At 39.4% G+C, this 27,339-nt stretch overlaps 1 protein-coding gene across 1 annotated transcript in view; it reads right to left on the reverse strand.

Moving 5' to 3' along the window:
• Positions 1–1,206: 1,206 nt before the first annotated feature.
• The window catches only part of LOC124136473 (myotubularin-related protein 9-like), a 225,149-nt gene continuing 199,016 nt past the window's right edge, over positions 1,207–27,339 (reverse strand). Inside the window, exons 13-15 of the mRNA XM_046502392.2 lie at positions 26,722–26,821; positions 9,645–9,772; positions 1,207–3,972 (exon numbers count right to left, since the gene is read on the reverse strand). Of these exons, the coding sequence (XP_046358348.1) occupies positions 3,906–3,972; positions 9,645–9,772; positions 26,722–26,821 (295 nt within the window). The 3' untranslated portion in view covers positions 1,207–3,905. The remainder of the gene's footprint in view (positions 3,973–9,644; positions 9,773–26,721; positions 26,822–27,339) is intronic.

Below are 27,339 nucleotides of genomic sequence, written 5' to 3' on the forward strand. Positions count from 1 at the left end.
ACCCTGGAGACAGAAGCATTGCCACACCCTCCTCCATGGCAATGCGACAAGTGTCAAGGCTGCCTGCCTGTGTATGCTTTTGGGACAAAGGCACGGGATGGAACATTCCAGTGCGTGTATTGTAATACCATCTTGAAGGACATGTATATGAGGCGTTTAACTCACACAAGTAAGTGTCCTGTGAGACGACAGATTACAGCCCACCCGTGCCTTTGCACCACTGAGTGTATGTGGGTGAAGAAGTGATCGACTTCTTCCCCAAAATGGCCCTTTTCAGGGCCACCCATCTCTCCCGAAAGAATGCTTTTCATCCTCATGCTTTGAGCGCTTCTCTGGGTTTTACCCCCTTCCTCCCCGGAAATGGATGTGCCACCCTCTTGGAGGTGCGAATGCCACCGGAAACGGATGTGCCGTCATCTTGGAGGCGCGCCACCGGAAACGGATGTGCCGCCATCTTGGATGCGTACGCATGACCCACAATGCCCTGCGCAGGTCACGTGACCTGATGACGTCACTTCCAGTCCTATATTCCCTAGTAGCCGGGCTATAACAGTACTGTAGTGGGGCACACAACTACTCTCAAGCATGAAATTGTTCTCTCAAAAGGGATTGTCATTTTCAGGAATTGTGACTGAATGTTGGAATTTGTCCTTCCCAAAGTGCAATAAATCAATATCAGAAAAAAAGGTTCTACCCATTTATTTTCAGCACATCATTATCTGTAACATCACAGTCAATACTCATGTACAAATCAAGTGAGTGAAAAACTTTTTCACTAAATTACTTTCAATAAATACTCAACAACAAAAGTTCCTGTGACACCAATATTTTAGTGTATTTATCAAACAAGTAAAGTTTGGTTTTCAGTATTGTAGTACATTTATGGAATCAAGTCACAAAAACGCAACTGCTACAGAAAAGGATGCATTCCATGCAAAAGTTTACTTTTATGCAAGCACCATGCATTTCACTACCCAAGAATGGGTATAAAAACATGTGCGTTAACAGGATTCCATATGCATTGTTTAGCATAGTGCTGACAACAACCACTTAGAAAAACAACAAAATTACGCAATTATTCAACATTACGAAATGCCACGCCTGTCCGAAAATGAGTGTCTGCGAGCCATTGGTATGCTTGAAGCAGGATCGAGTCAATGTGGTGTTGCAAGACAATTTAATGTCCACAGAAACACCATTTGGTGTTTATGGCAACGTTGGCAACAGACAAATCCAGTCAGAGACCATCCTTGCAGTGGCAGGCCACACGTAACCAATAATCGACAAGACAACTGGATTCAAACAACACACCTACAAAATCGATTCCAGCCAGTAACAGTGACTACAAGCAGCATCTCTGGCCTTCGACGAACATCTTCACAAACTGTACGTTGTCGCCTCAGATGTGTAGGGATTGTTGCCAGAAGACCCTCCAGACGTCCTATTTTGACAGGAAACCACCGTCAAGCACATCTACAGTGGTGCAGACAGAGTCTATGCTGGACGGCCATGCAGTGGGGACAAGTTCTATTCACTGACGAGTCTCGTTTTCACATCAGCCACAGCAATGGACGGATTCGAGTGTCAATCATTGTGTCATGGAAGAAGATCGGTTCGGGGGCGGCAGCGTTATGATATGGGAAGGGATTACAGCAAGACAGAGGACCCGTTTGACAGTGGTAGAAGGAAATCGCAATGGACAGCGCTATCGCGACGAGATCATCAGCCCTGTTCCACCATTTTTGCGTTGTCATGCCCCAGGCATTACCTTTCAACATGAGAATGCCGGGCCTCATATTGCTCGACTTTTTCAGGATTCTCTTCAACAAAACAAAGTGAATGTCATCCCCTGGCTGGCTCGCTCCCCTGATCTCTCACCAATCGAGCACATGTGGGATGACATGGATCGGCGCCTTCGACGTCAACCATGTATTCCACAGACACTCCAGGATCTTCGAAACAAGCTCCAGCAAATATGGACAGATATCCCTAAGGGCTTTGTGCGACGCCGGGTCCATTCCATGAGACGAAGATGTGTTGCTTGCATCACAACCAGAGGTGGACACACACGTATTGATTTGTAATTTCTTTTATGAAATCACGCATTTTCTGAAGTCAGTATGGCAAATTAAACCATTTGAACACTTACAGGAGTCTTTTATCTGTCGCAAGTCGAAATTGTTTCAGATTTGGTAAAAAACCTAACTTTGCATTAAATCTTATTCAATGTCACAGGAACTTTTGTTGCTCAGTATACATACTGAGGTCACAAAAGTAATGATACAATCTAAAGACCTTCCACAAAATCTGATGGAGAAACATACATGCCAAACTTCAGCTTAGCTTCAGAAAAGAAGTTTATAGAGCCAAATATACATTTTGTGAGATAACAGGAGTGAATGGTTACAGCAAGGTCTAATCTAAAAAATATTGCAATAAACAGAACACACTGCCCAAAATTACCTAAACAAATACTAAATCTCATTACATTTTGTACCCCCCAAAAGGCAACAGCACTACAGCTCACTTGGAAAACAGTTACAACAGTCAACAAAGACAGTCACTTAACAAGTTGCTGTCAGTGGCTATACTGAAAATCAGATTCAAACCTTTTGAACAAATTGGGTTGTGTTTATTGGTCAGAAGAAGAATGTGAAGTGTCAGCTTCATTGGTCCAGTGGTTTTTGAGGAAATGTTTACAGTGGGAAGAAATGCATTTTTAAAGATATAAGAGCATGGCCAAATGTCAAAGGTCAAATCAAGGTCAAAATTTAAAAATGGGGAAAAAATGGAACATGTATGTTGAGCCCCCTACTAATTACACACAAACCAAATGTCATCACATTCGGAACAAAAATGACTTGGTAATGGCCATGAGAAGTTTCAGCTTTCAATACAGTCGAAGTGCAGTGGTCAAATCAAGGCTGCTGTGGTGTCATAATTGGTGCAAACAACTAAGTGAAGTTTCAGCTTGGCACACCAGACAAAAAAAAAACATGACATAAGCTCACTTGATTTTTGGTTCAAGGGAGCAAAAACTATAAGCAAACACAACTTTTGATTGAAAGTTTACATTCCTAATCATATTTGTGGTCAGTGAGGTAGGAGGCTCCATTACTATAAATAGGGTGTGGGTGTGTGTGTGTGTGTGTGTGTGTGTGTGTGTGTGTGGATGGATTTACAAAGGCAGAGAGTCTATTCTTACTATTCTATACTGGAACATTTACAGATCTGTGGAACAGTGTATGAGAGTTATCCTGTGAGGTAACAACAATAACTTCACTTACAGACAGGCAATGATACAGCACAAGTTTCCCTCTTATGTCTTTCACTTGCAAAGGTAAGACAATTGCTTGAAAACTTGCGCTCTACCACATACAGACAACTAGGGCAATAACGTTTCTACATTTGGAGAAACAGTTTTTCACCAATATATCTACAAAATATGAAGTCATTTTCATGAAACTATCCATTACACAATGAAAAAAGTTTTAAAGGAACAAAAGCAAAAAGAATGTGTCAAAGTTTGAGAAAACGCCAATTTATACATACTAACAGACACAGATAAAAACCTAATGCCAAAGCATTTCCTGCAGGAGAACACATCAGGTCTGATTAATGGCCATAAATATGTATAATGGCAGTCTTGGAGCCCATATTTCGGTGAGCAACTTTTAGGACACCATAGGTGAAGTCATCCTTACATAGTTTCAGCTTCTTATGCCTTAAGTTTCAGAAGAGATGTCCAAAATGTAAACGTTATGATGAATGGATAAAACAGATGTATGAGATTGCCTCTGCTACGCCATCAGCAAAGTTAAACAGAAAGTTTAGGTCAGCTAATACGGTGGGTCAACAGACGTCCTATTCATTCCATGGTGTCATCCAGGCTACAGCTGCTCCAGTCAGTCGAGTGTAGAGGGAAGAATGGCACCAGCAGACAGAGCTTCCTTCTCCAAGCTTGCCAGTTGTCTGAAAGTACAGAGAATCAAAGCAATTTATAACACAAAACTCTAGTGTCTACAAATCATGCAAATATAAAGTTAATAAGTAATTAATCGATGTGGGTTACCTATGCTTCAATGGGTTTGTCAAATAAGGTCATGTGAGCATAGAAGAACTCACTTCTGAATTCTTACAGGGTTTTCCCGGGCTAAACGTATGACCTGAAGAATAGAATTAGCTGATGTGTGTATTACCAGTCCAAAAACAAAACAAAGAGTCAAGGGGCGTAGAATGTGCTGTCTGCATAGGAGATGTCTGCTTGGTCAGAAAAATAGAAATTGTGATAAAACTTGGTCTTTGAAAGGCATTTAGAAGTGATACACATAAGGAAGAGAATATATGGATGTCAACTTCTTTATTATCAGGAACACAACGTTTCGGAGTATATGCTTACTCCTTCATCAGGTGAATGAATGCCATGAGGCAGAGAGCATGTATATGTACAGGTAAGGACAACAAAATTAAATATCGCCTCTCAAGACAAGCATGGGTTGCTAAAGACCAATTCTAACCCTCATCTTTAAGGGTAGTCGACAGTCAAAGGGAGATAATCCTACCTAGATTTACGAGTGCTTCAGTGTTTGCACTCAAATCTGTTTTTAAATATTACAACCAAACTTTGTTACTTTTAGAATACAGCCAAGAAAAAAAAATGAGGTTCATATGACTAAGTAACTTAATGTAAAGTCTCAGTTGTTTCTGTGAAGAACCTAACAAGATATGATCTTTAAAGTAAAATGTCTGCGAAAAAATGATCAAAATCCAAATCCAATACGACCTCAACTAAAAAAGATATCCCAAGACAGCTATCAAAGGTTTGATGTGTTGTGTATGGAGACAAGTCCCAGAAAGTTTGGAAGCATTTCATTAAGTGGATTCAGAGTTCTATGCTTTTGAAGACATGTACCCAAAAACACCGTGAAAACCTTGAATTCAATATGGCTGCCAAACCATGTGACCAATGGCCAAATTTAAAGAACAAAAAATGTCAAGCACCTAAAGCAGCAGACAAATACCAATTTTGAAAGTAATCAGACAAGCGGTTGGGGAGCAGTAGGGTAACATAAATCTTCAAAAAATACTTGTTTTTTGGTTATCTGCCCTTGGTCTTTGGGCCTACGGCCTATGGTATCTGCTTCAGGACATTGGGAATCTTGGTGTCAATTTTGAAAAGATTCCGAGCTGTAGTTCTTAAGTTATGATTTGAACAAAAAACGCCGGAAAAATAATAATAATAATAAATATAGCTGCAAGCAGTAATGGCAGGCTCCCTATCGTAACTTGTAGCAGCGGATCCTGTTCTCCATTCATAGAAGTCATTTTACAAAATAGCACTTTGGTTATACAGAGTACTAAAAACCTTTGAAACTGAGTTCTTAATGACCTAATCTATTACCATTAAGGCATTTTCTCCTGTTGTTATATAAGTGCATTCCGATATGAGGAAGGATATGTGCTATACTGTGTACGAGTATAAGATGATCTGGATTATCAATAGGATATTTCACCAGTTCGTTTTGACCAAGAAAAAAATTTCCATTTTGGCTCTGGACCTGTTTAGGATGGAAGATACCAGCATGCAGAGGTGTTGGTGACTTGTTATTGTAATATGCAGGAAATGGATCTTGTAATTTGACCTGTGCTCAGGGATGAGATGGCTTTGGACAATATCTAACAGTAACAACACATGTCGGTCAACTCTTGTCATCTCCTTGTTGAAGCAATTCAATCAATCAGCAAAGAAAACGCCAGTCTTCCAAGCGTTTGTGATCAAAGGTTAACAGTAGATTAGCTGTAAACGCAATAGAGATCATAGCACTTAAGTAAGTTAAGAAAGGGACTGGTTTGTAAACCATAATGAAATTGGTAAATAATACTCCCTAAAGTTGGCATTTTATCTGGGATGTTTCAGAAAATAATGGAATTATCAATAATGAACAGGTTCAGATCATAAAAGGGTAATTTGATAGTGCGAAAATCCGTTCCAAGGAAAATAAGGCATTTTATAAAAATAAAAACCAAACATGTTGTACAACGATCCTTTTAGACAGGGAGCAACTGAATGGATCTACTGTGCAAGTACGGGAAACTGTGCACTTTCCACTGGCAGAATGTATTACAAACAGCGTGAAGAGAATCTATACAGAAACAGACTATAAAAGTCGCTACCATCGAAACGAAGTGAACATATAAATTGTCTGTTATTACTTGAAATTGTGGTAATACAATTATGACAAGTACCAGTAAATTAAACGGAGAGTTCAGCGATATAAAACTTTCAATCACAAACGTAAAAATGCGTGCTTTATGCTGGCAGAGACTACTGAAAACAGCGTGAAGAAAATCCATAAAGAAACAGACTATAGAAATCGCTACTATCGAAACATGAAGTTAACATATAACCCGTCTGTTACTATACTTGAAGTTGTGGTAATACAATTATGACAAGTACGAGTAAATTAATCGGAGAGTTCAGGGATATCAAACTTTCAATCACAAACCTACGGTAAATCCCACAGTCCGAAAAAGATTTATGAAGGAGGTAACACCTCGGGCGGGATGTAGGTCATGTTTTGACTTAAGCATCCCACACGCGGCTCTCGGATGAACCCGCTACCAACAGCTTATTTAACTTACTATAGCCTACCGCTATCTCGCAATACCATTACCGTGCACGTGGATCACGTTCCAATATGCACTCGACGGACCAAGCCGCTTGGGACTCAGGTACGCTGACACGCTGTGTTACCAATAAGCATGCATGCACCATTCTTTGTTCAACGTGTATTGTGAATTCGCGCCAATGCAGATATGAGCTTCCACAAAACAAAAACTACAATGTCGATATATTATACCAAGTTGCACTGTTTTCTTTGCAGAACTGCAGCCCAAATGTAAATCTATTTCTATAGTCCGTTTCTTCCTGCGTTGTCCATCAGCTGTATCTACACTGCATCTCACTGACCCTGACAACTGATTTCTGTAGTCCATAGCGGATAAACACAAACGCAGTTCACCGAAAACTATAGCTCACGTACTAGCTTATTATATAAATAAACCTATACCACTGGTCTATCGACAATAATGTAGCGTATAGCGCAAAGAGGACACAGTATTGCTGGCGATTGAAGTGCAGTGAACGGGACTTACTTGTAAATTTTATTGCTGCTTCTTTCAGTGTCTTTATACTTTTAAAAATGTTTGAAGTGTCGTAAAGCACCTTTGTCATCCCCACAAAATGACATTTTCAAAACACGTGAGATAAGAGTTTGATGTATGTAGGATTTGTGATTGTGACTGCATTTCAATATCGAATTGCACATGTGAATACCAAAGAGTGCCTCGTCTGCCAGTTGTTGAATGATCTGGTTAGGAGCAATATGTTGAAAGATGTTGTTATACATACATTATGTATCATTTCTGTCTCCGTTGTCTTATTTCCTTAGTCACTACAGTGGTAACAGACATCTCCACTCTACATACACACACAAAATCTGGTCGAAATCGGACCGATATTAGCCGAGTTACGGGTGTTGAGAGTTCTGCTATATGGCAAGTTTATGGACGGGTGCCAAAGAGTACCATTTTTAAAACGCTGTAGCTCCGATTGAGCTACATTGAGCTACAGACAAACGGTTTGGTGTTCTTGAATCGCCAGGACATGGGCCAGCAGGAAAAGACATGACTTAAGTATGATTTCTGCAAACTTGGTAGTATGGTACTTGGAGACAAAGTATGGAAAGTTTGGAAGCTTTTGAGCTGGTAGATTTAGCTGAGCACATTTTGGGAGAAAAGTACTGAGGAAAATGGTAAAAAACAGTGCAAAAACCTCTAATCCAATATAGCGGCCAAACGAAGCAATTTCGCTACATTGGATGTGAAGAGATATTGTTGGGCATCTGATTCCGCACATGTGTACAAGAAATTTGGAAGTCATTGGTGCTTTAGTGACGGAGATAGTATCTGCTGAAATTGCCGTTTTTGAAATTGTTTTGAGTTATGTCCTTAGTCCTTGAGCCTAGAGCCTTGAGATTTTTGTGGATATAACTTCAGGACCTAAGGTATCTTGGTACAAATTTTCAGTAGCTTCTGGCTACTGGTTCTTGAGTTACGATTGGAACAAGAAAACGCCGGAATAATAATAATAATAATAATAATAATAATAATAATAATAATAATAAATAAAAAAAATCGAACAATTACAATAGGGCTCTTGCCTTGTAGGCAGGGAGCCCTAATAATAAATCGAACGATTACAATAGGTCTCTTGCCTTTCAGTGATAGAGCCCTAATAATAATAATAATAATAATAATAAATTGAACGATTACAATTGGGCTCTTGTCTAAAAAGGTGGAAAATAACAAAGGGTAAAAACAAACAAGGGAAGCCAATAGATGAAGCTGGTGCTGACAGGTGATTGACAATAGACAATGGAAGCCAACACTTTACCGTAATTAGCACTGATAGTATGGAAGTAAGTATCAGAGGTAAGTAATAGGTAATGGACACTGGGCAAATGGGAGGCCGGGGGTGATAAAACTAAATATAAAATTCTGCCATTGGGAGGATTCCCTTTGCTGGTGTTAAAACAGGTTCCAGGCGCTAAGTCTGCCTGCTTCCGCCTCAGTTTTGTTTAACTGCATTGCAGTCTTATTAATGGTGTGCATTCATTTTGTGGAACAGGACTGTGTTAGTCTTAAAACGTAGTTACAGTTAATTAAATTATTTACAATGTCAAGATCAAAGGTTGTTTCACACATTCAACAATGTATGCAATGTTGAAATTGTTATAGAACTACCAGAAATAGCAGACACAGTATGTGTACAACGCCTAAGAATCACAAGATATAGATTCTTGGCAAACAAGTCTACATATCAGCCAATGAAAACATTTGTCATGTACCACTGCACAGCTGTGCTGGTGGCTTTAGGCCACGCCCCCACATAAGTTAATTTTAGTAGTCGATTATGGAGCATGTGATTTCAGCGCTTTTGCTTGGACATTTGAATAATTTCTACAAATATCATGCATTTTTATCTTTTGGAAATCGACAAAATGTATTTAAGAACATCCAAAATCTCATTAAAATCAGATCGTAGTTCTCGCTATCGCTAAACAAAGATATGAGGACATCCCATTACAGGTCCCGTCAGAACGACCTTTTATCCGACCAATCAAGGTGTCGCTTACCAGATCATGAAAGTGACAGTCGAAATGTGTTTTCTAATCATGCAACCTCGAAAATGTTAATCGGGGTATTCCGAACAACAGTTACGGCCTGTACGACTGATTCCGTCAATATCATCGTCAATCTCTTGCTCCCATTGGAGAAACATTTGAAGGGAACGAGGGAAGCACTGCCATACAATCTCAACCATATATTAGACATTCCGGAGTGTTCATTTGTTCAGTTTTCAAAATTTTAATCGAGAACTGTGTCAACAAATTTTTCAAGTGTAGTCTGAAATGGAAGTCACCAGGTTGAAACGAGAGCCGTAAAGCTGCTTTCTAATTGGCTGATGTTGACATCTTGTTAGTCATTTCAGTGGTCGGTCAAAGTTCGCGAAAGGTCGTTCTGATGTGACCCGTAATGGGATGTCCTCAGATCAGAAGCAAAAATTGAATGAATTTACATACCTTCTAAGTTTGGTAACCTTTGCCTTCAGTTCCTTGTCAAATTCACGAATCTTTGTAACCTCTGCCCAAGCTTCCTCACCTGGTCTTTGATTGACTTGGCACCTCAAATACAAGCCACTCCACAAAGACTAAAAAGAAACAATGAGAGTGAGCTCATGACATAAAGCTGTAAGAACAAAATATATATCAACAAATAAGGTGTTTGCATTACATGCAAAACCAGAAGCAACCCCATCCCTCCATTTCCTGAATCTTAAGAACGCAGTAAAAACACTATCATGTCCTGAGTTTGGGTTTAACGCCGCTTTTAACAGTATTCCAGTTATATTGCGGAGTGTCAGCTTAATGTGGGAGGAAAGCCCGAAGTGATGCAGGTCTCAGACGTTACCACTTCAGTGAAAATCACGAGCATGGATACGGTGCTGACAAACCTAGAAACATAATTGGGATTCGAAACCACAATCATGGGTTTGACAACTGGCCGATTGAGCCCTGGGTTTTGTAGGAGCAACTTAGACTGTTTCAGTAATTAAATGATTTAGACAATGTTATTTTAAGAGACATGTTTTTATAGTTGGATAATAGGGATTAAACTATATTTGCATTGAAACCTAGACAACAGCGTTGTCCCATGAAGTCATCCCTTGGGTTTGTGGTAAAATCCTTTATGTGCAATGTTGTTGTTGTTTTGTTTTGAGGGATTAAACCTGTTATACATAAGAAATGGTAAACTCACCCACGAAATTTGACTGTTAGATAGCTGATTGAGCTAGTGCTCATTTATTGATTGAAAATAATCCTCAACAACTCAGTGAGCTAGTGTTCACACGACCTGAACCCCACCCATATACCAAGCTTCACTGACCTACAGTAAAATTCTTCTCCAGTTTTTAGGAGCATAATACATTTTTGAGTACATGACCTTGAGAGTGAAATTGATCTTCAATGTCAGTGACAGGTATTTCACAAACATTTCAAAGGGCTTTACAGCATATATAAACTAAATATGATCCTCCTTTGTGGAATTCACACATTGTACCCATGTCAGGATTCGAATCCGGGTCTTAGGCGTGACGAGCTAACGCTTTAACAACTAGGCTACCCGACTGCCCCATCGCCAACTTATAATAAATCCAGTTGAGTGAGGCGTTTTTTTTCAGGTTATGACTTTGACTCTGGACATGTTTGGCTAATGTGTCCTCAAACCAGGGCCCTTCAGGAGATATAAGTGATATGATATCCCCGAATTGTACAAGCACCTCAAGGTTTCAGTAGGACATGACTGGTTAATGTGTCCTCAAAACAGGGCCCTTCAGGAGATATAAGTGATATGATATCCCCGAATTGTACAAGCACCTCAAGGTTTCAGTAGTACATGACTGGTTAATGTGTCCTCAAAACAGGGCCCTTCAGGAGATATAAGTGATATGATATCCCCGAATTGTACAAGCACCTCAAGGTTTCAGTAGTACATGACTGGTTAATGTGTCCTCAAACCAGGGCCCTACAGGAGATATAAGTGATATGATATCCCCGAGATGTACAAGCACCTCAAAGTTTCAAAAAGAAAATGTGCCTGAGGTAAAATTAAATATCTCAAAATGACTGTCAACAATAAGACAGTTTCAAATCACATTTCGGATAGCAGAAATACCAACTTGGACACAAAAACAAACAACTACTGTTTATTCAGCAGCACTTGTAACAAGTAACAATGTCATTCAAACACAAGAAATTACATAATGGAAATCCGGTGAATTGTCAGTGCTGGGGGTCAAGAGTTCTACTCACTTGTGTCAAACTATGCATCACTGTTCTTTGCGACTGCGTCAAAGGCCTACACGACCCATTGCACATGGATAGGCTTCATCACACTTATCCTCAGATCTACAGCCTTTGTCTTGTCGCCTGCCTTCAAGTTTGTTGACACCTTCTCCGCATACCAATCAGTGAACAATTGTTTCATCATGGTTTTAAACTTGCCATTCACAGCTGGGACAAATCTTACCTCACAATTATATTTTCTCAGTAGTTTAAAGAAGAGCTGGCACCAATGTGCAGCAAAAACATCAAAGATCGCGAGTGATATCTGCCGGGCTGATAAATGCAGTTCTTTCTTCGTGTCAGGCACTAAAACTGTGCCGAGTAGTATAGGTAATGATGGTTCTGGACCACTTCCACTGGAGCCGGATTCATATACCTATACTGCTACTACAGGTGGCATTTTTTATGCCAAAATGATTATGCGATTCAATGATAGTCATGAGTTGTATTAAAAGAAACATCAATATTAATTAATAATGAATAAAATTTACTATAGCCCACGAGGATATTGGAAAGGTATAGGAGCAATAAAAAAATTAGCCACTGCGGCTAAGGTATCTAAAGATGTGGCCAAGGATTGGTTAAAGAAACAAGCGATCTGGCAAATATATTTACCGGCACCGCGTTATATACCGAGGAAGAAGTTTGATATTTTTACAACGAATGAAGTTCATCAGCCTGACCTCTTGTTTCTTCCCCATGATAAGGTAAGACGCAAAACGTATAAATACGCTTTAACCGTAGTGGATGTGGCTAGTCGATACAAAGAGGCTGAGCCATTAACCTCGAAAGATTCAACAGAAGTAGCTAATGCACTGAGCCGCATATATAAACGCGGACCACTAAAATGGCCTAAGCTATTTCAAGTAGATCCTGGTCGTGAATTTATGGGATTGATAACTAAACTGTTAACAAAGCACGATGTCAAAATCAGGCGTGGTGAAAGAGAGGCCCACCGCAGTCAAGCTATCGTCGAAAGATTTAACAGGACATAAGCGGAACGTTTGTTTGGCTATCAGTATGGGATCGAAATGAAATCGGAACGATTGAGATCAACCGAATGGGTGACACGATTATCAGCTGTTGTATCAGCGCTGAATAATGAAGTAACAAGATTAATAGGGAAGAAACCATCCGATGCTATTAAAATGAAATCCGTGACTTCCGAATCTTCAGCACCGAGGAGAGGCAAAGAACGAAAACTTCCGGATAGAGTAAGGGTAAGATATTTATACCAGCCAGGTGAACTCAAAGGAGGCCTACGTCGCGCAACCGATCCCATATGGTCCCTTAAGACATATAACATTAGTCGATTGGTTACGAAAGAAGGAGAGCCTATTCTTTATTATCTTCAAGATGGACCGGGTAGGGCATTTGTACGAGAAGAGTTGTTCATAGTTCCCGACGGTACGGTATTACCACCATAACCATAAGCATAGGTAGTTACACCATCATTATCAATCCATCTCTTTGTATCTAAGGGGGATAATGATGTCTTGTTCATTCTTAATCCATATATCCTATGATTGTAACTTCTTAAAGAGTTCATCTCGTGTTTGAACGTTCTACCGTTGAATAATGATTCTTTATACTGTTCGTGTTTGATATGCTTTTTTACCACATACTTCTTAACGCCCTTAGCTTTTCTTATCTCTCCATTTTCGGACTTCTTTATAGAATACATCTTAGGTCTTAATCCTACATACTCCGCTATAGGGGTTCCAGCACATTCATCCTTCATCTTACCTAACACCTTTTTATTTACTATGCTGTGCAGTGGATTATCTTTTGGGTAATCGCGCGTGTCGTACATATCGATAGATACAACTGGAGATTTTTGTAGTGAACTATATATTTTGTCTTATCCATCAAATTTGGTATGAGTTTTTCTACGTTAGCTAACCTATTATTACCCATCAAGGAGCGTTGATATTCCGACATCCAATCTTTATTAACCATTAATCTTTTGGGAGCTAGCGGATAACTGTTATGATCTTTATGTAACGAACTTGGATATTCCAGGTCAACTTCTAGTATGTACCCTTTATTCGCATCATTCACATTGATATTATGGATATCATTCACTTCGATATCATTCTCATCGACCCACTCAAAACCACCCGTGGGTAAAGGTTGACTCATAGCCCATCTGTACAAATTGTTGGCGTCGAGATATAATATGTGCGTGTCGGGTTTACTCGGATCATATCCTTCCACTAATTTATTATTAGCCTTAGAATACCTTCTAGCTGCCATCAATATACCACCCCTTAATCCTTTCTCAATAAACAAATGCATATCGTAATCTGTGAGTAGTTTTAGTTCTACACCGGTCTTCTTCAACAATGCATCCCACGATAGTCCGGGACTGGAATAGTACCATGCCGGGTCCAAGCCGTATTGTTTTAAACATGTCTTTCTAAATATCTCGAATATATCAGCGAGTAACAGTACATCGGTTTTTAAGTACAGATCGTGATAATCACCTAAATTCTTACAACCTAATTTATCCCAGACCGTCAGAGCGTGTTCATAATCGGCATCTGTTATTTTAGATTCTGTTAAGTTACTATAGAATGATTCAAGGGGTGATAATTCAGTTTCTTCAAATCTAGACCAATCATCCATATATTCGTAAGGATATACACCTTTTCTCAGTAACAAATGATGAGTTATCTTTTCGGTATATTTATTTGTTATTGCAAAGTCATCGGGATTGTTCGCATTAGCTAAATTGTCAAGGGAAGATAACAGAAACTGTATGGAGTCTATGAATCTAAGCCCATTACTTTGCTTTATTCTAGATTTCCCATGCTTGTCCCTATAATGTATAGGTTTAGTCAACGAGAATGATATGTATTTTTCCATATTATTAGGAATGCATGTTAAACCGCCGTCGGTCTTTGAGATAGCTTGCATAATGAGATGTGAATCGTATCCCCTAAGGTTGTGAAACACAACGGGGATGGGTATTGTTTGAGAATTCATTTTTAGTTTCAAGTTACACTCGTTATACGCGGCTCCCCGATAATTACCTGTGACGTGACAATGATCTCTTACGGAATCCCCATCCAGGGGTTTATTACAAACGTGACAACTCGTTGACTTCTTATAGACCCTCCAATTATCCCTCGTCATACACATGGGATTCTTACACGATAATTTTTCCCTGATTATTCTCTCTTCATTTTGTAGATATTCTAGGAACTTTCCCGCTGCATCGGGACCTCTGTAAATCACCGGCGTGTTTGTTTTCCCATCATACCTTACAACTATATATCCAAACCCACAAGGAATATGTTCTTGAGTTTTGTACGTAAAACTATCTTGATTGCTTCGGTTGGTATTTTCTATGGGTTTGATAAGTGCTTCGAAGTCAGCGTAAATTACGTACGGTACTGGCATTTGATTAAAATAATGTTCAAATTTTAATATATTTTTTCCCTCTTTAGGCATATCGATCCTGATAGCGGTGTGTCCAACACCTCTACAGTCTTCTTTATGCGCTTCTAATAGATCTTGTCTGCTGTACCCATGTAGGCATCTTTCGCAGAAATATTTCTTTCTAGCATGTTTTGTTTGATCGTATAATAGCCTGTGTAAACTCTTTATCCACGTATAATGATATTTTCCATCTTTTTCGATCAGAAATGAATTGATTCTAGGGATATGTTCCGGAGCGGAGCTTATCCTGTGTACAACAATTCCTTTATAATGTCCGAAAACATTTATAGCTAAATTATTTTGCTTTTCCACCTTATCAATTTGTGATATTGGTGTAGGTTCGTCTATACCATCGAAGTTGAGTCCATCGTTTTGGGGATAGCTAGAAGGTCTATCCAGATGCTTGCCTACGGGGAACAATGCAGATCTTATCATCATTCTTAAACAGTCATCGGATTTATTTTTTACATTAATTATGGCTTTTTTCTTCTTATAATACGGGGGTAAATCTATATAAGAACCACCTTTGAAGGGCATATAATTTGCTATATCTAAATATAAACTATCCATTTTATCCACACCCCAACCCGAACCTCTATTAGTCCAGCGTTCTAAAGTTTCCTGTATCCTCTGAATTGATGTATCTAATGATGAGTTTATAGTATCGGATTCGGTTATAACTTCTTGATTGCTACGGAAATATGGTTAGGTATATTCGGTGCTATCGTCTGTGTTACTTTTACTCAATGTCATTTTAATCGTCAGCTGGTATTTTATACTATGTAAATCATCTAACTCCTCGTTAATTTTACTCGATATGATGGGCTTAATATCATTAACATCCATGTTGGAATTAATATCCATCTTCCAACCTCTTAGATATTTTCCAACGCCGGCGGATATGGGTACAAATATAAATTCTTGTTGTTGTTGATTATTATCAACATCATCATTAGGTTGATTATTATCTAGTAAAGCGATCAATTCAGCTCTTCTCATTCGAGAATAACCTCTCAGCCCACTGTTTCTTGCTTGAGCTTTGAGTTCTCTAACAGTCTGGGGTTTGTTGTATTCCAAACCGAGTAAGGTAATCAATTCAGCTTTTCTCATTCGAGAATATCCACGTAGACCACTTTGCTTTGCCATAGCCTTCAACTCTCTGACAAAAACCATTGTGGTTGAATGGTATATGCAAAATGAGACAAATGTCTAATTGGTTGTTTTTCATATATCTAAATACATATTCTCTCCAACCTATTCCTCTCATTGATGTAATCTCTCTTCCTAGCATAAATAATCTGGTTCCTGACCCTATCACCACCGTGTTCCTTACATAAACAATAACGACCTTTGACCCCTATCCCTCATTCAGAACATGTATAGTTAATGTTTCCGCGCCTGATGTAATAATTGTGTATGCCGCAGTAAATTTCAACATAGCGTCGGTTACATAGAGTTTTTTTACCCATGAGTGTAAATATGCAATGATTCATGGTTTATACATCTATCATATCATTTGTCTAAATGCAAATCACATCTACACTGGTGAGGCAGTCAGCCAACGCTATTTATAGATTAGCTATCACTCTGACTAGGTCATGGTATAGCTGAAAATCAATACAGCTGGTAACCCCATTGTCACAAATGTGACCTCGCGGTTCTTTTGAGCCTCTGACGGTGTATAAAACTGACTCATTGTTGGTCTCGGTATTAGGTCAAGTTTTTTCCCATAAACGAGGAAGTATTCGTGCATGGCAGATTCGACATCCTTAAACGTTTGAATTGAATGTCCTTCCTTACGCATTTCTTCATGAATAAAATCTAATCTCTTCATTCTCTGCCGCGTATACTGTGACTGAGCTGCTTCGAGTTTTTCTAAAGCTTTGTTATGTCGTTTACGCTCCTCTTCAACTTCTTTAGCGTTTGATTCCCTCATACTAGAAAATAAAAAATTACTCCCCGAAAAAGCTAGAGCATTAACAATAGCTCCACCGACCAACATCGCAATTGTTGCCATATTTAATAATATAAAATATTCAAATGTTTAATTAATTACTTCATTATGTCTTCCGGGATAAGCCCTTGTTTGATGAGCATATCCTTCGTTGCCATAGATAATCCTATATCCAGAATCATCATACCGATATCATATCCATTAAAATCTAGCTTGGGAGGTGTGGCTTTAGTAATCATTTTAGCTATACGGGCATAGCCAATGGCCAAGCCGGTGACCACCGCTGAATGATACGTTGCGTTTACCAACATTTTACCATCTGTAACTGGAGTAGTCATGCTTCTTATAGCATTATATGGGGGCTAACCTCTAATTGAACTTGTTGTTGCATTGGGGGTGATGTTTTCTCTTCTCCGGTCTTATAAAAGAACCATACAGCCGCTATACCAGCAACTCCTACTAGTGCCCATGTTTTAATCGGATCAATATTTGAATTATTTATTAATTTCGTTTTCCTTGCAAGTCCTCCCTTCCTCCCAGCTGCGATTTTCAAAGGTTTCTTTGTCACTCTGAGTTTTAGTATTTACTCATTCACATGTGGTGCAATCTGTGTTTGTTGTGGTTCCTCATTCACTCGTTGTTCCGCAATCTGTTGTTCCTCGTTCACTTGTTGTTGCGTTTTCACAATCTGTTGTGGTGTCACCTGTTGAGTCTCCATTATTATTAAGTGGGCACGTATGTTTAAATTGACAATACCTAGCCGTTATTAAAGCTGTGGTGAGTGGAGCTAAGAACATTCTGTATCTATGATAAAACTCACAGCTCACTGCACTTATAGCGTGTTCGATGAATGGGTCTTTCTCTAGAGATTCGCATAAATACATGCGATGTTCTGCCGGGATAGGGAGAATTGTACTAGCTACGACTGTGTATAGTTGTAATATAGCCGACCCTATCGTTTTAGTCATGGTAGCTCCCAGTCTAGACTCGTAACGCGCGTACAGTTTTTTAATCTCTTCGTCGGTCATGTTATCAATTTTTTCGATGGTATAATTTTTTCCCAAATATTGGGAACATTTTCCACTGGCTACCAAAGCGGCGAGTCTTTCTCTATGTTTATCTAAAGATTTATCTACATTTTGATCTGCATCAGATTCTTTGAGCATTTGTTCGATGAGTTCGTCGCATTCCATAATGTAATACCTAAGGAGATATTTAAGTCTAACATAATATAATATGACATATCCAATAAATCCCGTAATAATGAACTGTTGCGAAAGAATGATGATTTCGAACCACATTTATATCATATTAACCACTAATGTTCAATTTGCTACATTTTTGCTACATTTTGCTATATTTGCTACATTTTTGCTACATTTTGCTATAATTTTGCTAAGCAATTGCATAAGCAGCTGGTTGATCGGTTTTTAGTACGAGTTTACAGTGCTTCGTTGCCGCTAACAGTTTTCTGACTTTATGTCGTTCGAGCTTGGTATAAATGACATCATTTTTGTGTGAACATTCCTCGAATGAATCTCGATCTTTGCAATGAAAGAGTGCTACCCATTTGGTCTGCTCTCTGAGATCTTTCAGGACAGAGTTGTATTTTTGAGTAAGTACCCAAACGCTATGCTGAGTATGCCGTCCAGAAAATGCTAAATATGAAAGCATATCTTTCTTTTTTGTGAGTTCTTTACTCGCGCTACAATCGTCTATTACGAAAAGGGTTGATTCTCCTTTGTATTTTTCGTGACATACTCGTAAACAGTCTTGTAAACGATCGCCCGGATCGACTCTGTGTACCCCGTCGTCATTCATTACCCAATCTCTCGATAGGTATGTTTTATTAACGCTTATAGTCGGGCACAGAATAATAATATGACCGAAAACGTCCCGATAATGACTTTGTAAAATATCTAGAATAAAAGCTGTTTTTCCGCAGCCCGTTTGCCCGCATATGATAGCGCAGTGCGGATCTTTAGGTAAAAGATTATTAATAGATTGCTTGCACGAATCTCCCATTCTGTATATTAAGTTGCGCATCCATAATCACGTACAAATATATGTTTAATTTACCAGCCGCTTCCCAGAGCTTCGTTATCTGTATAGTGACACCACTGGCTAGCATTTTCTATTCTCCTCCCACTGCTGTGTAGTTGGTCATCTTGCGTTGTTCGCACGTATAGCCATAGCGCGTACTTCGTTGTGAGGTATTCAACCATCGATACACTCCCGAGAGACAGATCTTTCACGACCGCGTTAACTTCCGGGCTTCGTTTTATAGAAGGAAGTTTTTTAATCTCATCCCACTGGTGATACGCTAGCATTCCTTGGCTATATAGTCGATTAGGAACGCCCTCGATAGTCAATTCTACTTTTGTAATCTTGGGATTGTAGAACTTCTTGGTATTTCTTTTAAATGCATCGGAGGGGTCCTCGAATAACATTAAAATACCCTTCAACAACCTTGTGGGAATGTTTAGATTGATATTCCACATCGTATCTTTTTTGTCCCTCGTGATCTTTCGGTGTCGCAGCACGCGATCCTACAAAATGGTTAAACTTCCTGTATAATGGTTACGAAGTTGTCTGGCTAATTCGGGATCCTTATCATATCGTACTCCAGCGAGATATTGTCAATGGAATAGCTAGCATCTTCACCACCGGTTCTGATTACTCTATCGTAGTCATTAAAAGTGAGTTCGTATTCTAACCTATCGCCTAGGGATGCTTGATAAAAGGGCATGTGGGAATCTAGTAATTCAAAGTCTAGGGGAATATAGAATCGGTTACCTAATGCGTCGGCAACGGCCTTATCTTTTACGACGGTATCATCACCATTTTCAGCACCTACGCGCAGTCTCAATGTGTTCCGATTACAAATACCTTGGTACTGTAAGTTTTCCCGCTCTTTATCCGTTCTCCAGAGATCCATGTAGCAATAGTATACATCGCTATCGTCGATACTCAAAACCTCATTACCGCTAATTTTAATGGCGATTTTCTTAACGATAACACGACCTATGTTCTGAACAGGCTCCCTGTTAATGTCGGTAGATGTCAAAATAATCATAAATGCTAGTCGGACAGTTCCCAGAACTAACACATCGTGTGCACCGAGATTAGGAAAGCGAACCAGAAGCGTTTCTGATCGATGGTACTAGGGTCATAAGTTATAGTTACAGACTGACGAATTGCTCTGACCCCTAATGGATCTCGAAGTCTACGTTGTGGGTTTAACTTGCGTCCGTATTGCGAGGACATTGTTATATTGAAATTATATAACCACATGTTTAATATAAAAATGACTGATTTTGATCTAGATTATTTAGATAACCTGAATCCAATCGAAGAGGGTACTGATGAAACCAGCTTTATGAATCTTAACGATGAACTTTTGAACCCAACCGTAAATGATGAACTTTTGAAACCAGCCGTTGATGATTATTACGATACCTTTAAAGATGATAGTCCTATTGGTCGTGACTATTCAAAGTTTGAGATAGATAGTAAAGGAATATTGCGACTGCGTGGCTCTCCGGATATTGATCTTATGCATTCTCGTACTCATAAGCCCCTAGCCTTGTCTACGATAGCCGGTAAACACGGTATCAGCACTGTTTGTGATAAATTAGGTTTTGTAGACTACTCACGACTTTCCGCGAAGACTACTAAGGTTCTTAGCACTGTGCGTACTGAACTCAGTAACACAGATAATTTGGAAGCTTCCTCGAAGGTGGCCTCGGACGGACTCGAAGAAATCTTGGGTACCTACTACGATAATTCCACGGTCAGTGTATCACCATATTTGGAGTTCAGTATTAGGGAATTACGAGGTCTTGACAAGGCAATGCGAACAATGCGGGGAGAACTCACCTATAATATGGCCTAGATATCCGAAATCGACAAGCATATAGTTTACAAGAAAACAAAACTTGAACAGGCGGGTGATGAATTCAGTAGACGCCGCGTAGCGGAAAGATTGCGTAACTTAGAAGACGAAAGATCGGCCCACCTCGAGGCTGCTTCCACTAATAGAGAGGCACTTCGTTCACAAATCAGTCGTATTCGAGTAACTATCGATCGAATCCTCAACGATGACACTACACTGGCCGATAAAATTAAAACATTGTTCAGAGAACAGGGAATAACAATTGCCAGTATTTTAACCGCCTTGGGATTTATTATATCGACTTTGACTCTCGCCTTAACCGGTGGTACAGGTGGTACATGTGGTAGCGGATCACCGCCTACGTCGGATGGTATAAAAGAGTGGATAAAAAAGCATGTAAAAGCATTAGGTTCAGCACTGGGAAAGCTCGCTGAAAAAGCCGCGGCCGCACTTCCCAATATAATAGGGAGTATAGTTTCCTGGCTCTTGAATTTATTAGCTAAGACCACCACTTGGCTTAGTCAAAACTTGTGGGCACTGATCGTAGCAATTGCAGGGCTGTTGTACGTATCCGCTAAGAACAATTTATCCAAATCAGTTCTCTAAGAACTATTTAACCAAATCAGTTCGCTAACCAAATCATGAGTAAACCAGCGACTCCACCTAATACAAGCGCTGTTTTTTCATTGATATGTTGTTGATTTTTAGCCGCAATATGTGGTGGCACTTGTGGTTGTGTGTTAGTAGATGGTTGAGCCATAGTTGGTGTTTGCGGCTTGACTATTCCCTTTTCGCCTGTGATTGTTTGCGTTATTAATTCGACGTTAATATCTGAATTTATACCTGTTTTTTGTTGATCGGTAGCAATAACAATTTTATTATTATAGCCTATCACTTGACCGATCTTAAGTTCCATATTACTCGGAGACATGTATAATCCCGGCGCATCAACGAAGTCCACTTTGGATTGAGCATACTGTAATACATCTTGAAAACGCTTTATAGATGATGGTATGTCAACTGATGAATTAATGGCGTCCTCCACGTTTGCGACAAACTGTTTTTGTGCATCAAACGCCGTCCCAGTACCGATAATGGACATTCGTGTTTGCGATTGTGCACCGAGAATTGCCCATACATAAGTTCTTATCGATTCATTAACTCTTTCAAATCCTGGGTTAGTAAAATTATTTTCCGTTTTATCATTAAGAAATCCATTCCAAGCGTCTGTTGTATCGTTTGGATGCACAAACTTTGTTATAATATAAGGAATGCCACTCTCAAAGTTCATACGATCTGCTCTAAACTGTTTACTTGAGAGAGCAAAGCCTGAAGGGATCACACGCTCTTTAATTAAATAATCGCTTTTATCTTTAATAGTTCTTTGTCCATTGTACGGAATACCTAGACCATGGCTAGGTCCTTTAATGGGCCAATCTTTACTCGTAGAAACATTAAATTCATTACAAATACGTTCGAAGGCCCTCTTATTATAATGATTATTTGCATGATTCCATGCTGGATCCAGCTGTAATGGAGCACTAATTTCTTTAAGTATACGTCTAATCTGATAGTACACGTGAAATAATATAACAGACTTATATAGTTTAAATCCTGGGGCATTAACAGATACGCCACATCCCGTTGTTGCACACCATACGGCAAAGTTTAACTGATTCTGCCAAAATTGCATCGGACGGTTAAACCAATCGTCCACCATTGTATCGTTAGTTGCCGTGAAACTGTATTTTTCAAAGATATCGTGGAATTTAACGGTAAACTCAGCACCAGAGGCAGTTACTATAATTGATTGATTAGTAATGTAAGTTGATTTCATATTTAAGTTATGATATAATATCATTGTATATTTCATATGTATGGTACACTCCCGGGAATAACAAATGGTCAGTCTATTCAACTGCTTCATACTATCGATAACTCAGATGGACAAATCGAAGTAGCTCTATGCGATGTAACGTATTACCCGCTGTGGACCAATATAAGTGCTGCAAGAGGTAATAATATTATATTGATATTAAGAAAAAACGACTATAATATTGTTGACAAATACATTATTGTACCTGATGGGTATTACAGCGTATGCTCACTCAATGATGAAGTTTTTAAGCCGCATGGAGTTAGTATCACACAAAATGAGGCGACTGGGAAACTGAAATTCGACTCTGGAGAAAATAATGCAAAGATTTTAACGAACTTAGCAGTTACACTCGGATTTTTAGATGGAGATATGTCATTCCACAAGGCATGGTTAAAGGGACGTGCTTTACCCGATTTAATTTCCTATAAAGAGTTGTGATCAAGTTGTGATCAAATCAGTACGACGGATAATATTCAAATAGAAAGTCCTTCAACTCTGCTCAGATCTATTCCAGTGAAAAATGAAAAATATAATAGCGGTAGAACGGAATCTTTCTCGTCATTACAATATAAAAAATTAAAGCGGGGTATTATTTCAGACCTCAAAATTTCTGTATTAGATGTAAAACACCAACCTGTACATATAGGATACTTAAGTCTAACACTCCATATTATAAATAATGGTTGATGCATCAGGCCCTGGAACGCTCAGACAATGTAATACAATTGCGCTTTCCGATCTCGGAGACACAGAAGGATTCGGTAAACCCGGTACCAATGGTAAGTTATACGCTTTACACTTACACGATAATGTATACAATCGGAAAGAAGTTACATTCACGGGTAACCTAGAAGATTTAAGTGATGTCGACGTTGTTAGTAGACTCCTTAAGAAAAACACTTCGTATAATCTTACTCGCAACGACGATAAAAAATGGACTATGGTCGAAGCAAACATCGAGTGGCTACTGAACATCGTCATTACCCCACCGTATGTGATGATGGGTAAGGCACATAATTTAACTAAGATAATGAATAGTGGGATCGTACTCGGGGCTTATATCCCATCAAAACGAAAAAGTGTGTTAGTCTCTCCCCTGCCAGAAAACCCAGGTCATATGTTGTATAGTCGTCCGGCAGTAAAAAATGTTAGTTTAAATTTGGTTACTGAATTCAATGAAATTAAAGTTAACTTCAGTGCAATACCTAATCTTTCTACGCTTATTATTGAAGTCTTGTTCGGAGATGTACCGGAAAATGCCTTCGAAATATTACCAGGTCTATCGATTAAATGGCTCAAGAAACACGAGCATCAACGTTGCAGTATTATTCATATCGGAGCATCGCCCGTTGCAACCCTCGAGGGGGTCCAAATTATTAAAAGTGGTAGTATTTCTCTTACTAAGATATTCTTGCCGTTTAATATACATTTAATAAGGTTGATGTATACTCTCAAAACATTTAAGCAAGACCAATTAAAGACTATTATATGATCGTAATATACACTATGCGTTTATATCCAGCGCTCGATGAAGCAATTGAAAAGATGGATACTGTTGATGGATTTCGATTACATCAAATAAGCGACATAAAACATCGAATAGAGAAGGATAGGGAGTTGAGACTTGGATTGTATAAAAAGTATCGCAGAGCCGTGAATGCTCTCGACGGAGTTGACACCGCGCTTGTAGCAGCTGGCATGGGACTCGGTGTAGCTGGTGTCGGTTTACTATCAACTATAATCGCCGTGCCTATCGTGCTCAGCATGGAAATAGCCGCTGGAGTCTCGGGACTGGCAGGAATAGCGATAAAATTCATTTCTCGTAGGTTACAAAAGAAAGCATTAAAACACGATAGTATTCGGATACTCGCCGAAGCAAAGTTGAACAGCATTGAGGATCATATTTCGACAGCAATGGTCAATTGTAAGATATCCGAGGATGAGTTTCGTTTAGTGCTGTCGGAACTCACCAAATACAACGCAATGAAGCAGGAGATTCGATCAAAATCTCATAAGACCAGTGGTATTAGCGAAGACGAGAAAAAAAAGTTCATAGAACAGGGGAGGCAACAAGCGCGTCAATTATTCCGTGCCAAAACCAAAGAACTGGTTGGAGATTAAAAATAGATTGCTTACAATCGTTAGATCACATGTAGACAAATGCTTACATAAATATATATAATAATGGAGAAAGTTATTAAATGTAGAGAATTACCACAAGGTTTTTATCATATCAGTGATGTCAAACCAACCAAATACGGTTATCAATTGTTTCTTATCAATTTACAAGAAGAGTGTAGTTATATAGTCTGGTCTTCTAGTAAAATGAACGAAGAACTTAATAAAAATGTTGAATATCGCTTTATTGATAAAAATAATAAAGAATATTTTCATTACCATTTAGGCTCATCTAAAGCATTGATTGGCCCCAGGTATTGGTGAGCTAGAGCCAATTTAACTTAATCTCATGACTATCATTGAATCGCATAATCATTTTGGCATAAAAAATGCCACCTGTAGTAGCAGTATAGGTATATGAATCTGGCTCCAGTGGAAGTGGTCCAGAACCATCATTACCTATACTACTGTGCCGATATACTCCAACATTATTTCTTCATTACTCCAGTGATTGGCTGAATGGGTCACGTGGTCATGGAAGTTGTCCTTGGGGTGGCATTTCTCAGTCAGTCCTTGGTAGATCACTTGGGGGGATAACAGGTTTCTTGATGCAGTGCAGCATGGTCATTTCACGTTTGTCTTCAACACCAATCACGTTGATTTGATTTGCACCTTGACTCACTAGTGTCCAGAATGAATTCGTCTCACTTCTTTTGAAAGCCAGGTGGTATTTTCCTAGCAGCTTTTGCAGCTTCCCTTTTAACAAATCAGTACCTGATGAGGAAGGAATATGACCACGTCTTATTTAGTAGGATTGAGCCACCATTTTCAGCAAGAAAGGATCTGATTTCATGTAGCACAATGCCACATGCAGTAGCAATTACAATATGCCGGTTTATAATTCCACCAGCCAAATGTTCATACACAAGCTCACCCCAAAACACTGGTCCACCACGTTTCTTATGAGTAAGTTCGGTCACCTCAGCTAGTGTGTCTGCAGATTTAGAATTAGCATAAGCCTCCTCCATGTTCAGTGGCATACTTGGTAACCTTAGAGTTTGAGGTGAGTAGTTGTTGTTGATCCTTTTTCTCTTGACACCACGTCGACTGGTTGTAAAATCATCTGCATCTAATGTATCTAGGGTTGTCATGTTCACTGCTTCCACCCTGGCAGCTTTCAATGGGGTTGATGCCTTGGCTGGATCAGGCAGACCAGGCAGAGCAGGGAGCCTCTTGGTGACCCTGACGTAATCCAACATGATTGTGAATACTAGTACTCTTTAGTCTGGAGACAAAGCATTAAACTTGAGTTGGTTCAATCATTTTATTTCCTTTGAACTTCCTTAATGCCAGTCAACAGAATAAACACAAAAATTATCTGTTGTTTTTAGGAAAACACTATAAATTATTTTCAGGGAAGTACTCTACTCAGCACTAATAAGCAGTGCTATTTGGGGCACACATCCCTGCTGAATATGAATGTAATAGTCCTGATTGCCCTGTGCTGTGTGTGAAGTGATAACAGTCAGCCCCATCTCTATATTGACAAACTTCCCTGATCCCCGGTTATCACAACGATCCAAGCAGGAGGATCTTCTGATGGATCACAAGTCCATTGTCTGGAGACACAGCCTGTGGTTGTCACAGATCAGTAATAGATTCAAACATCTAGTCTAAGTGACCATCCATCCAAGTTGAGACAGATTTAGTCATGATGTACATTAAACAAACAGGCCATGACAAATGCTCACTTCACTTTCAGTCAGGTGAGCTAAAATTTGACTAAAGTGACAGTCAGCAGCATTCTGCAGAAATCTATGTAATTACTTATTTGTTCATACAGTATGGCCCTGACTTTAGGACAGTTCATATTCAAATGAACTCACAGTGAAAATCAACTCCTTAATAAATATGTCCTTTTACTTGTTAGCCTGATTTATTATCAGAGTGAAAACTAACATACCAGACTTTGCGGTGCTACAGATGGCCAGATGACAGCTGGATTGGGATCATACATTGGATTGAGATATTGTTGCAGAATCTCAGGCCTGTTGATGAAAGACCTACAATAAAAAAAGAGAGGAAATATAAGGTAATTACTTGATATGTTTATTATAATAGAACACAGTTGGAATAACTAGAAACTAACATTAACGGTAACCGTACAGTGTCTTAACGGTCGGCTGGGTTGCCGAGGAGTCCGTCTGGCGACCATACAATGTCTTAGCTGGGGAGTATGGCCTTGCAGGACCCTGCTGGGACCCAAGCAAAGATTTAGCTGACCGTGTATCATGGTAGGGAAAAGCTTGCGAGCTTATACCTGGCTCGTCGGCAGGCTGGCTGTACGGCTGTACGGCTGATCAGTTGCCTGGATGGTTGGCTGTTTGGTACGCTTGGCTGGGGTAGGTCCTACGACCGTGTGTGTTGCAAAGACAGATGGCTGTCCCCCATGCGGTCTCTTGACAGGGGAACTCTTCTTAGCCAGAGCTGGCTGTCTACTCTTCATCATCTCCATATCTTTGTTTAAGGCGGAGAACCCAGTCTCAAACATGGCCATCTCCTGATGTTGCTTGAATAGTTG

Source organism: Haliotis rufescens, unplaced genomic scaffold, assembly GCF_023055435.1.
Source record: "Haliotis rufescens isolate VD_foot unplaced genomic scaffold, xgHalRufe1.0.p SCAF_1, whole genome shotgun sequence".
Classification (NCBI taxonomy): domain Eukaryota; kingdom Metazoa; phylum Mollusca; class Gastropoda; order Lepetellida; family Haliotidae; genus Haliotis; species Haliotis rufescens.